General features: G+C 39.8%; 1 protein-coding gene across 1 annotated transcript in view; it reads left to right on the top strand.

The window, feature by feature from the left end:
* The window catches only part of LOC121069826 (glutamyl aminopeptidase), a 34,696-nt gene that overhangs the window by 19,463 nt on the left and 1,718 nt on the right, over positions 1-13,515 (top strand). The window contains exons 8-18 of the mRNA XM_040556319.1: positions 1,854-1,919; positions 3,655-3,720; positions 4,662-4,813; positions 8,392-8,471; positions 8,825-8,952; positions 9,068-9,123; positions 9,922-10,072; positions 10,837-10,910; positions 11,020-11,121; positions 11,232-11,402; positions 12,879-13,019. Coding sequence (XP_040412253.1) covers positions 1,854-1,919; positions 3,655-3,720; positions 4,662-4,813; positions 8,392-8,471; positions 8,825-8,952; positions 9,068-9,123; positions 9,922-10,072; positions 10,837-10,910; positions 11,020-11,121; positions 11,232-11,402; positions 12,879-13,019 — 1,187 coding nt within the window. The remainder of the gene's footprint in view (positions 1-1,853; positions 1,920-3,654; positions 3,721-4,661; positions 4,814-8,391; positions 8,472-8,824; positions 8,953-9,067; positions 9,124-9,921; positions 10,073-10,836; positions 10,911-11,019; positions 11,122-11,231; positions 11,403-12,878; positions 13,020-13,515) is intronic.

Below are 13,515 nucleotides of genomic sequence, written 5' to 3'. Positions count from 1 at the left end.
ATCACAATAGCATTATGAACATACTAGGAAACGTTCCTACTAGGAATATAGGAAAGCTGTACTAGAGTAGAGCTGGTGAATACACAATTAATATACATAATCCACACTTTAAAAGAAATTGCACTTCACCTTTCCAGTTTAACCATCTCCCTTAATTTGAAAGATTGTGTTAAAATAACAATGAGATTTTTTTGTCCTTGGAGTTCAAGCATTGATTACCTTTTTGGAAAACAGCTACTTAGCAGTTCTGATAGAAATTTGCTCTTAAGATTTCTGCATTTTTGGAACTAGAGAAGGTTAAGCTTAAAAGCTGCACATTTCCACCATGTACAGTCTTGTCATATACTTGGCACTTAATACATCTCGGTAATAAGTAAAGACATCACAATGAGATGAGGTCAGCTATTCAAATCAAGGTTGCTCTCTTGAACCTTCCCAAATATTTGAAAGAAAGGAAAGTTATGAAAACACCGGGTTCCTACAACTAGTGATTTTGTTAGCATGAGTTTTTCTCAAAAGCACTCAGTCATTAACTTCAGAGGACGCACAGTGGTCAAAGAGACTGAAAAGCAGTTGTATTAAGATGCAGGAATTAACTATATATTGCAAAAAGGAAATCTCTGCTGCCCCTAAATGCTTGCAAAAGTGCACAGTTCTACTCTTATTTTTAATATAAATGAGAGGGGATGGTCTATGAGAGGTGGTATCAGATAAGAAGTGGCTGAAAGATAAAGCTGAGGAACTGAGATATCACAATGCATAAATGTGGCCTTATGATCACTATTAATCATTAGCAGCTGTTTGATAACCACTAATGGATATCTGTTCTAAGTTCTACTCAATCATTTCTTGAACATATTTCATGGCAAACACATTAAATTACTGTATCAGAAAAGTCATCTGCTGACCAGCTTGACTCTGCAACAATAGTTTGGAAAGCAGTCTGAAGCATATCTGTTCAGTTACTATCCTGTTCTCGTGCAGCCAAGTTTTTATTCTCAGACACACAAATGGAGGAGACAGGATTTACTAAGAACTCAGATAACATTCTTTTTTTCATGGGACAACTGGATTTTTAAACCATTCATAGCATTAGGCTTTCAGCTGCCCTTTGATTTAGTTGGGAAAATGAAAACATACTAATCTTAAGATCATATTTTGCATTTTAGAATTGGTTTGCATTGATTCTGTTTTTCCTCATTTTGTGCCTATACTGTTCTTTGTCCCACATGTCTGTTTGCTTCACTCTCCTGTATTGCCTTTGTTTCTTTCTTCTTTCAAGGTCGTAATTGTTTTATTTCCTTGACCCAAATAAGTCACTTCTCCGATCCCATTTCTACCCTGTTTCAGAGACAAAAGCTCTTACACTGGTCCTAAGCAAAGCTCATTCTGAATCTGGAGCTGGCATCCCCAACAAGTGGTGCCCCAGACTTGCAGCATTTTAGGAGTTCCCTACCTGCTGGGCACTCTGCAGAGTTCTCTTCCTTGCTCAGGCTGGATGGGGCTGGTTCCCCAGATGCCCTCTCTCCTGTTCTGTTGCAAGTGAAACAGGGAGCCCTGCTTGTACAAAGTGGCAGAGGAGTGGGACAGTTACCCCCAGCTGCAAGGCTCAGGGGTGGGCATCTGATCTCCACAAAAGACCAGCCCTCACATGCAGAATTAATCTCCAGGTTTGGGCAGGCAGGCAGGCATGCAGTGCCGGGAAGGAGTTAGAAAAACCACTTCCTTAGTCAGATGGATGGTTTCTACTTTGGCGTTATAAAACATTCGTTCACATGTTGCTTTTTAGGTGAATGGGAATACAGCGTTAGAGTAGCGTGGAATGACCTTCTTCCCTTTCCCTTTGTCCTCAGGGTGCATCGATTCTCAGGATGCTTCAAGACTGGATTACGCCGGACCTCTTCCAGAAAGGGTGTCAGGTACGAGTGGCACCAAAACACACCAGAAAGGCAGCCCTTCCTCAGGTGGCAACAACAAAGCCATTGTGCAAAAAGTCAATACCAGAGACTCTCTATCAGTAGCAGAAATATTTAACTCATTTCAGTACTGAGTGGACAATGCCAAGGGGACGCTCCACACTCCCACAGAACGGGAATGTGAACTGCAGGAAGATTTGACAGCCCATCAGTGAGGTCCTAAATTCATGACAGCCGATAGTAGAGAAATTTCCTCAACCCCGCTGTTTGTCCTGCTGTCAGCTAGGATCCCCTCACTCATCTGTAAAGCATGTCTTTGCAGTTTCATATGGCCATAGCCTCCCAATCCACCCAAGCCCAATATGCAGGGAGACTCTTCCTCTGAATTCCCCTGAAAAGTTACAGTGCAGGTTTATCAAATTTGCTCTTAGCTTCTCCCCTTCTAGAAAGCACTTTTTTGGCCACTACAGGAAAGTTGTATTTTCCTTGTATTTTTTCCTTTCATATATTCAGTTAGGACAGTTCTACAGTACGGGAAAATGCAGCCACCTTGTCCACAAAAGACAAATACTTCCTCTTTACTCAGAGCTTTCAAGAACACAAAAGCAGGTAGCTTTGGCTAACAGTGAGACAAACAGCACCCTCTACTGACTAAACCTCACCAGAATCCAGTTAACAGGGTAGGAAAGCACACTTAACGACAGGCAGGTAAGGCTAAGGACAGGAACAGTGTTTAGGATGGGCAGACACTTACCCAAATACTGTTATTCCTCGTAATGGACATTATAATCACAGCTTAGAGGTGACCAGCCTGTCCTGCTACCACTCTGAGTCCACAGATCGTGAAACCTGAAATAGCTGCCTCCTCCTAACAGCCTCTTTCGTTAGACAGAAATTTGCAACAGAATAAATACACTGGTGTCCATTCAAATAAAACACAAAGAACTCTTCAAGTACAAATATATTTCATACTAGTGAGTCACACTGGAACTTGCTGGCTTGTAGCGTTACAGGATACATTGGAAGGCAAAGGAGCTTTATCAGATGAATATGGATCCATTTAACCTCCCACGGTAACACAGGGTGGATGTGCTGGGGAGCTTTTTGCACAGAGCCAGAAATATCTCTTCAGTGAGCAACTTTATCTTCCCTGATGACACTTTGGTCTTTGCTGGTTTTCTCTTTGAGGTGGACGTATTTAAAACAATAGTTCATAAGAATTGAAGTTGTCTCCTGGGAAATTGATGTATTTATGTCTGTGTGTGTGTGTAAAAACCAATCATACCATATTATGAGTGATTTAAAACATTTCAATACTTTCCCACCTACAAAATTATCACGAGGAAATACTTTTTATTCAACGGAATGACCTTTTCAGTATTTCTCTGAGGAACTTCTCCATGTTTTCAGCATATGCAAAGCTACAAGGATTGCTTAAAGCAACTGGCTGTCTCCTGTACTTAAGAAATTAAGACAACAGATTTTTATTTATTTATTTATTTATTTTTAGAACAGCCTAATATATTTGTAGCATATCCCACAGGAACCCTGTGTGGTGAATGTTGCCAGTAAAGACAGAGAAATACACCACTGTATCAGTAACTCAAAGTCCCTCCAGGTTCAACACACTACCCCCACAGATATTCTGTACAACTGATCCTATTTGAATGTGTGTATTGTTTTCATAGGAGAAGTAAAAGAGCTGATAGTATTTTCACAGTCTTCTATCTCTCTCTAGGCATATTTGAAGAACCACCATTTCCAGAATGCCAAGACACAGCATTTTTGGGAAGCTCTGGAAACGGTATGTTTTGCGGCAATCAAACCCTCACTAATACAAGCTTCAGATCTCACCCTGCTGATTTCAATTTCCCAACCTTTTTGTATTCTGTAGCTCTTCTGTCAATGAGAGATCATAAGCTAGGCAGCATCCCAGTGTATTCCAACACAACTCATTTCTAGCAAGTATATATTATTTCTTCAGTTTTGGCAGAACAGTAGGAGGAGTGGAGTAAGAAAAAAGAAAGAAGGCCTTGTTATCAAATTGACTGCTTCTGTAGCATCTCCCCTCCAGTCCAAACTCATTTGATGGGTGAAAACACTCCACATTCACCACACACTTACACCCCATATTCTCCTTCATCTCTAACAAGAGTCATCAGTTTGAAAGCTCTCAACAGTATCCATTACCAAGAAGTTTTGGTGCTTGTCTCCATCTCCAGCTTCTGAGTCCCAGCTGGGTCATTCTCTGTGCCATCACTTTCTGCTCTTTCCATTTTTATTTATTTATTTTTTTTTTTTTGGTCTGGACTTTTCCTTTCCATCTATCTCAGTGGCAGCTTTCTCCAGCTCCTGTCTCCAGTGTAGAAGTTTGTGCTCCACAGTAGGGATCAAATCTGATATTAGTGTAGCTGCTGGTGATAATAATGTCTCCTCCTTCACACTCAAAATGCTGCAAGGTATCTTCTGGCTTTGAAGAAAAGGCTCTTTATATCCTTTCTGTCCTCTTCTGTTCCTTCCTCAGAAAAAAAATGAGAGACTAAGAGTGTGCAAGGGGCCTCAAAAGACACTCAGTATTTCTTGTCTGCGTTACTAGCTAGTCTCCTTTCCATGTACTTCTCATCTCCTCTGGCTGTGTTCAAGTTTCTAGATCATTCCTTCTTTCAGAGATTTTGTTGTTGTTGTTGCTTTTCCTCTTTGGCCTGAGTTTGTTTTTTCACTGCAACCTTCTCCCACCATTCACAGGCCAGTAATAAATCTGTGAGCGAAGTCATGGACACATGGACTAGGCAGATGGGCTACCCTGTACTGGAGATGGGAAGTAATTCAGTATTCAGCCAGAAACGTTTTCTCTTGGATCCCAGTGCAGATGCTGCTTCTCCTCCCTCTGATCTTGGGTAAGAGCCTACTGTAAATGTCTGTCCAAACCAGGTAGAAATACTGTAGAGGTACATACCCTCTCTTACTGATGTGAAAGTAGGCAGTTTAATACCCATTATTGGTAAGCTTACTCTCAGAGCTTGTTTTTAAAAGAAACTAACAGGAATTTAGATGCAAATATTTCAAATTTAGCACGACATCAGACCTTTACTCAGGGCTTCATTCTCAAACACAGCAGAGTGAAACTGGACAGGGTCTCTCACAAGATCTCAGTCTCATGCATGGACAGCTCAGATGACTGCAAGACATCTGCTGAACAACTACAAATTACTATCTGCCAGAACAAAGAAAAATGGCACAAAATTGTCTTTGCCCAGAAACCAGATACCATGATCCAGGTATCTTAGACCATGAAAGCTTATTCCTTTTCCTGTATGGCTGAGGATGTACAATATATCACAGTACAGGGTCTTCTCTACATCTCTTAAAAACATGAATTACTGTGAAATAGCTGGTCATGTATAAATGATATGAAACCTCATCAAGAGCTGTTTTTTTTTTTCTCCTGTTTAGCTCAGGGTGGTATTGTTTAATTTTAACCATACAAACAATAGTCAAAAATAGCCTTCTCAAACTTAATGTGTCCAGACAACCAGCTGTAGATATACATCTACCCTCTTCAAGACAGCTGGGATACTGAAGAGAAGCATATTTGTTAATTACCAGATGACCAACTTAAGGGGAGACGAACCCTGCCTGTGGGGTGGTGGAACAGCGTGGAAAAATGACTCTGCTACACCATAGCGTTAACCAACTGAGTTACTGTTCCAAGCTGCCGTTGTGTATATTCTTAGCCAGCCTCAATTTTGAGGCAATGCAACTTTGCTAATGCTTCAGTGAAAAAGATTCAAATTACCCCATATTAGGAAAGTCTTGCTCATTCCTTGAACTAGCCCCGTACAACTAAACCAGTAAAAATTGCATGTATGAACAGGAACCAAGTTAACCCAAATGCATTTCCCACTAGCTTTTACTAGTTATTTTAATACAAAGAGCAAGAACAATGAGAAAGCAAAGAAACAACTGTGTTTCTGCTTTAAAAGAAAACACTTGAGCAATGGGAAGACCCATGGCATTGGCAGTTTTGGATCGGTATCAAAAGAGTCGGGATGAGATTATTAACCAAGCATTTGCGATGTTGTACTTCTCCCAACACAAGCAGAAAAGTTTGCTGGTTTTGAAGCACCACTAGCTGAAAACTCCAGCCCTGTGCCAGATGAAGACTGATGTTACAGACTATTCAAGCAAAAATTACCTCTCTGTGTTAAAAATCTTGACTTATTGCACTATGCTCTGAGATAGCAGACTCAGGAATCTGACTTTTGCCTGACTTCAAGACTTACAGTACCTTGTCATTTGTTATTTTTTGAGAAGAAATCCCAGCATGGTTCCTACTTTAACCTGTCAAGAACCTGAGCTGTGCACTGTGCCTGCCATTTCTAAAGCAATAGGGAAATTTGATTCTCAATATGTAGTTTTTATAAATGACTTAGAAACGAAATGCAGTAATAATACATATCATTATGCTGATATTATCTATCCTGGGACAGACTTACTCCCTTGCCTAAAAGTCCATTGAAAGTCATTACCTCCTCCTTCAACCCGTGGAGATGAGTGAGAAAGATTTTAAAGAGATCCTACCCCAGATGAGTCTGGCCCACTTCACATCTGGATGCAGGGTTTTGATTTAAGCAGTGAAGAGTCCAAGTCTTGTATATGCTTTATTCTCTGAACCCTGCAGGGATGGTATCATAAGACGCCTGCTTGTTTCAAGTTTGTTTGGCTTGAAAGAGTCCTCTGCTGCATGCTGGCACTCAAAAGAAATAGAAGTTTGAAAGCTTGTGCTCTTACAATAGTGCTGCTGGGCAAATATGTAGCTGCAGCATACGTCCTCAATGTGCACAGTTAAGAGGACATAGCTATTGTATCTGATGCTCAGGAAAAGTATTTATGCATGTAATCTCAAGAACATGCAAAGAAAACTAAATAAAATTCCCACTACTAAATGCATTTCCAAGCCTCTTTTTCTTTTTCTTTTTCTTTTTCTTTTTCTTTTTCTTTTTCTTTTTCTTTTTCTTTTTCTTTTTTTTTCTTTTTCTTTTTCTTTTTCTTTTTCTTTTTCTTTTTCTTTTTCTTTTTCTTTTTCTTTTTCTTTTTCTTTTTCTTTTTCTTTTTCTTTTTCTTTTTCTTTTTCTTTTTCTTTCTTTTAAATGTCTTTTATGGGCTTTCTCCTGAGGAAACACAATACTGAGGCTTCTGGCCAAACAATAACCTTTCAAAATTCCACAGCAGTAAGCTCCATAAGAGTACTAGTAAAAACTCAAAGTGTATAAATCTGTTAAAATGTTTTTGTTTAGAAGATACAAAACAATAGCTGATGTTTCTTCCTGGAGGCAGCAGGAGATGCCATAACCCTCATTTTGGTATTTCCTAGAAGTTAATGACCATTCACTTAATCCAGGGCTGTAAAGAAGGCTCACGTTTTCCTGTAGCACTTGTCAGCAGGGCACTTCAGATGGAATAAATATCTCCTTGGGATGGACTGTAATGTTCTAACATGGAACAAAATAGCTTATTAATTTTAGCAGCCCTATGTAGGTGTCAGTGCAGGTGTGCCCATGGCTTGCTCTGCTCTCCTACTTCTCTGACTGTCCAGTCATACTCTTGATCAGGCTGTGCTTACAGCCCAAATGTCTATGCGTTGGGCTGTCCTCACTCAGCTTGGACACGGCATAGCCCAGGCTGAGAAGCCTGCACTGGGCCACTGGGGGTATTTGTGGAATTGAGGAGCAAGAGGTAAGGTCACGCTTGGCCCTCAGTGCTTTACAGTCAAGGAATTATGGTTGTCTCAGAGAAGGAGAAGAGGGTGGAAATGGAAAGAGGTCTTACTGACTGTACAGCAGTGGTTGCTTAAGCTCTTTCAGTTTTCCCATCTGTAGAAAGGGTTTAATAACACTTAAACACTTGTGAGCATTATAAAGGTTATCTGGTGTCTGCAGAAAGCCCTAGCCATATTAACACTGACATGAACCATCCACATATAATCATCTTTTACTAAATTAATTGGTGTGTGCCCTGCTAGATTATTATCTGATATGACATAAAGATACTACTTAAAGCTGCGTGTTCCAGAGTTATGATAATTAGTTACACAGCGGAGTACACCAGAAATTCATCCACACAATCTCTCTCTGATTACAGGTAATTACTCGCCCCAGCACTGTTACCAAGAGGTGATGAATGATGTATTCTGAACTGCCCTAGCAGTTCTATTGATTAAAAAAAAAAAAAAAAAAAGAGAGAGAGAGAATCTGGCAGATCGTGCAGCTGTCATATGTTAGACACAATCAAAAAAAAAAAAAGCTGGGGGGGGTTTACAAGGGGTATTTGGTATATTTATACATGCATAAATACACAGTTGGCTTCATAAAACACGGTGTACACATTAAGCCCATTAGAAACATGCACTGGAATTTTATTTTTAGCATTTGATTTCAAATGTCATTTGATTCTCTTTCTCTTTAAATAATTTCAGTTACAAATGGAATATACCAGTGAAATGGGGACTGGGGAATTCAATGAATTATACTTTGTACAACACATCAGATTCTGCAGGTAAACTTCCCCTACTCTTTTACTAGCAACGCACTGATAAAGCTTTTCAATGTCAATCTTCAGCCTAATCACAGAGGTCTCCATTTTAAATTTAAAAACTAGCTAGCCCCAAGTAATTACCACAATTCACTATTCTAGCACAAGTGCTGGTATCCATTAATGTCTATAATAACTCATTGTTCCTCACAGCCATTTATAATAACAATAATTATAAATATAATAATTATAATTGAGGTTTGGATCTTATTTTGATGTTCATTAAAGCCAAATACTACTTTTGGAGCCAAGACATCTCCACTAAGTTCTATGTTGTATAAGATGCACAAACTGATCACTGTTGGTTTATTTTGCAGGAATTACAATAACATCATCTCCCGATTCTTTTGTGAATGTGAATCCAGACCACATTGGATTTTATCGTGTGAATTATGATAATCAAACCTGGACCAAGTTAAGCACTCTACTGCTCAACGGCCACGGAGTGAGTGTTGTAACATTAACTTGTCTGGTTGGTGTCTTACAGAAGTCTGTACAGACAGTTTGTATCTGCAAATAATCTATACATTCTTGATCACCCTCTTCCTCTTTTCATACAGAATTTATCAACTGCTGACCGTGCAGGGATTTTGGATGATGCCTTTTCTTTAGCAAGGTAAACTAATTCCCTGGAGAGACTTCAACGCAGGTTTTTCACTTTCCATTGCCTCTTAGAATTAACTCAGGTGATTGAAAGAAAAATTCTGAATTTTTTACAATTTTTTTTTTTTACTTATATTGTCCTTTCAAAAGAACAAATACAAGTATGCATTGGTAACTTGCAGTACTAACATAGTCAAGAGAAATGCTCCCTCTCTGCTCAGTGGAAGAAAAAGGAGGAGTTCTTAGAAAGGGGTGCTTTTGCCACGTAGGAAGCAACGATAGAAGCACTCCAGAAGAAGCCAGGTGTCCAGAAAATCAGAGGTATGCCTACAAGGCACAGCATGGCATTAGGAAGTTCCCACCTCAGCTATCTTGTTTAGAAACTTGCTTAGATACTTCTAGCTCTTGCTCTCAGCCATGCTGACGCAGATAAACTTTAGGTGAACTCTGTAATAGCCCGTAAGTCTGAAGCTCTTCAGCCTTTCAGCATATCTCCAGAACTAGCCATTTCTGTTGTGGGACACGATTTAATATACTCGGTTGAGGGCTGCCCACTTGTGGGTGCACTGGGCTGCTGCACAACATGGGCAGCTTCTCATTACAGTGAGAGCTCCTGCAGTTAGGCATTGGCCAACAGTGGTCCTCAGTGATCTCTTTGGAAAATGCGTCCCACATTACATACCAGACTGTTTCCCCCTGTCAAAATTTATTATTTTGGACCTTCTAAAGTGAGTAGCCTTCTAGTATCTTTAAACAAGCGAGTTCTCCAAATTCATTAAAATAACAGAAGTTATGTTTTCTCCTTCCTCAGAGCTGGACTTGTGAGTTACTCTGTTCCTCTGGAGCTCACAAAATACTTAACAAATGAAGCAGACTATTTACCTTGGCATAGAGTTATATCATCTGTAACTTACATCGCAGACATGCTTGAAGACGATACAGATCTCTATCCCCTGTTTCAGGTGATGAAGCAAAAATACATTCCTGCATGGCACTACTGGATCTGACAGTTCAGTATCTGTAATGGCAATAATATTGAAGTTCAAGTGATTTTCAGTGTTGCTGAGCTATCAGGATTTACTTTTTGTTACTGTACTCAAAAAAGTGCTGAAAGCTGCTTAGTACCAATCTCTGAATTACCTGGATCAATTCAACTCTATGTACTTGAAGAAAAGAAATTATGCCTATTTATTCTTATAATCCATCACCATAAGCCACAATACAGTCATTTGTTTCTGAAGGCTGCTCAGCATCCACTAAATAAGGATGTATTGGGCAACAAGATCTCTGACACGTCCTCAACATGAAGAACGGCTACATCTCAACTCGTCAGTCAGAAGGTTTGATAGTTGACCTGAAGCTGAACATGATTTAATGGTCACTAAAATAACTATGTCCTGAATTCAGGATTACCCCTGGAAAGAATGTTATGGCAGTGTGCCTTTGCTATACCTTGGTTTTCATTATAGAGCATGGGCAAAGCTCGAGAGAAGCAGACTCTGCCGTTCTGACTGACTTTGCCCTTCAGTCCTACAAGCAAGAGTGTGTGAGCATGTTCATATTTGACGTGCTGTGGTGATCTGGAAAGATTGTGTGTGTGTGTTTGTATTACTTTTTGTTTAAGAGATGCTAGTTCTCGGAAAATAAATGAGAATAACCTATAAAGATAAATACATTGTTCTTTAATGAAATCTATACAAATAACCAAACCCTGTTTCTACTTCAGGAATATTTTCGCCATCTGGTAAAACCCATTGTGAATAAACTGGGCTGGAGTGATTCTGGAGACCATTTGGACAGGTTGAACAATCTTTCTTTCTTTCTTTCTTTTATGATATTATTGATGGTTTCAAAGAATGCTAAGCAGAACGAATATTTCTCTCTCTCTTCCCTTCTCTTTCTTTTAAAGGCTTCTTCGTGCATCTGTTCTCGACTTTGCTTGCAGCATGAATGACCCAGAGTCTCTGAGCAATGCTTCTCAGCAATTTGAGCAATGGCTACAAGGAAAAATGTGAGAGCTCATGATTTTTGTGCCTGGTGAATAACACTGCCTGTGACGTGGTCACAGATCTCAAGCAGGAAAGGGGGAAGAATATTAAAGTGCTTTTTTCTTTATGCTAGCATTGCTGTAAATCTCCGACTCCTGGTATATCGCTATGGGATGCAGAACTCCGGCAATGAGTCATCGTGGAATTACATGTTCAAGATGTACCAGGAAGCTTCATTAGCACAAGAAAAAGAAAAACTGCTGTATGGCCTGGCGTCAGTGAATAACATCAGCCTTTTGGACAGGTGATTTACATACACAAAGATTATTCTTTCCCTTGAGACAACTATTCACTGTTTGCTCATTCACCTCTCCTCTCTCCTGTGCTGTCATTTTGTCAGATTACAGCATGAGGAATGCAACACATTTTAAAGCACAGTTATCTAACACCCCCCTCCGAGATTGTACCATAGTAGAAAAAAAGCCTTGCTCCTTTAGTGGAAAGATGTCGAACATGTAGTTGTTTCTGCATGTGATCAACAGCCTTCAGCTTTTCCAGCAGTGCCTTCATCCTGTATAATTTTAGCTGCCTAATAGTTAGGCAGCAGGAGAAAAATATTCTTCTACATTTCTTCTATAATCAGGAAAGGGAAGCAAGACTTACAGAGCACTGTTCATCCCAGACCAGGAAAGGGACTCAAAAGCAAAGGGTACTGATGCACTGATGGGGAACCTGATTGCTGTGCCAGGCTGGTACAGCTGTCAGACTGGGTGAGCACCTCCCCTGGCTGTGACTCTGCATGGCCACACCAATTCCTTTAAGCTTATCGGATACCTTTGTGTGCAGTTGTACCACAGAGCAGAGCCGCAGGCAAACATCTTCACTGGGACCATACACCACTTTGCTGGAGCTCTGTCTAAATATCATAAAAAGGAGCAGTCTCTGCGTGAATGAGACCCAAGTTTAGACAAGATGAAACAAGGAAGTACAGGAGGTTCAGGAAGAGTAAATAGAAGAGTTAGAGTAATTAAAATAGTGGTAGGAGGCAGCTGTATTCATAAATTCTTGTGGCCACAAGAGCCATAACCTAAAGTCATTCAATAAGTAATCACTGACATGATGAAGGCATGAATTAATTATCTAGATCAACCTAAATTTGCAAAAAATAAAGAATCCCTCCTAAAGCAGGGAAAATTTGCCTCTTAATTTATTATTAAAATACCAAGGCAGGGAAAAAGAGCAAACGGTTTGATAAATTGTTCCTGGCACCTGCATATAGGAAAAAAAGAGACAAAACATAATCCCAACACATGACAGCCAAAGGCTCTGCTGCTGAGAAGCCATGACCATGCTCCTCATTGCCCTGCACACGTGCATGCTGAGGGATCCCCCCTCTGTAGCCATCAAAACTGTATTCACAAAAAAAAAAAAAAATGGGCTATTTTCAAGTAACTTAGAGGCATGAACTCTACTTCTTTTCTAAAGAGATGCTCAACTGTCCAGGTTACTTTCAATACTCTATGATCTCTTAATACAGTTTTCAACAGGTAGTTATGTTTCAGATTGGTGTACTTCACCATTAAAATGCTTTCGACAAAAATAATATTCCTGCTTGGAAATGACTGTAAATTGCGGTGGCAAATGCTTGAGAAACATAGGCATTAGCACTGCATTATTTCTCTTTGACATCAGTTAAGTCTGCATTGAAAGTATTAACTTATTATTTGCTTTCCCTGGTAACAACCATGAAAGACACTGATTCTTATGGGATTTCCTTTAGGTATCTGAAATACGTTTACGACACCAACTTCATCAAAAGCCAAGATGTGTTCACAGTCCTGAGATACATCTCCTATAACACCTATGGGAAAACAATGGCCTGGGACTGGATTCGGCTTAACTGGCAATACTTAGTTGACAGGTACGCTAATGATCTCATGGAGCAGTTTAGGTCTACAGGCCTTTCTCTGTTGTCACTATACAGCCATAATCACTGTCTTCTTCTTTTCTCTGGAAAGGCAAAGTTTGTGAGTTTCCTTTCATTTCTGTAAAAGCAAGCAGTTCTTATGCTCTGCTTCTTTTCGTAATGAAAACCAAAAGCATAACCAACACAATTATAGCCACCTTCTGTGAAAAAGTACTTGGCTGCTAACTCAAAAACCATTCTTTCCCTAAATGACCATTACCGATAAATGGTGATGAAAAAGTATAGAAAGTTCCACTAAGCATGTAGAAATCTCTTCTTTTTCCATGGAAATGCTCTGCAGTAGTCAGTCATGTCTCCACTCTGATGTAGTTTTCCTTCTATTGATTTCATAATGAGAAGACAGTGTACAGAGCAGTAATTTTAGAATTAAAACCCTTCTGGTGGTAACAGCAAGCAGCAGGAGGTACAGACAAACAGTGGAAGTAATAAC

The sequence above is a fragment of the Cygnus olor genome, chromosome 4 (assembly GCF_009769625.2).
Source record: "Cygnus olor isolate bCygOlo1 chromosome 4, bCygOlo1.pri.v2, whole genome shotgun sequence".
Taxonomy (NCBI): domain Eukaryota; kingdom Metazoa; phylum Chordata; class Aves; order Anseriformes; family Anatidae; genus Cygnus; species Cygnus olor.
Note: the sequence above shows the minus strand (reverse complement) of the source record. Positions and strands in the feature narration are given on the sequence as shown.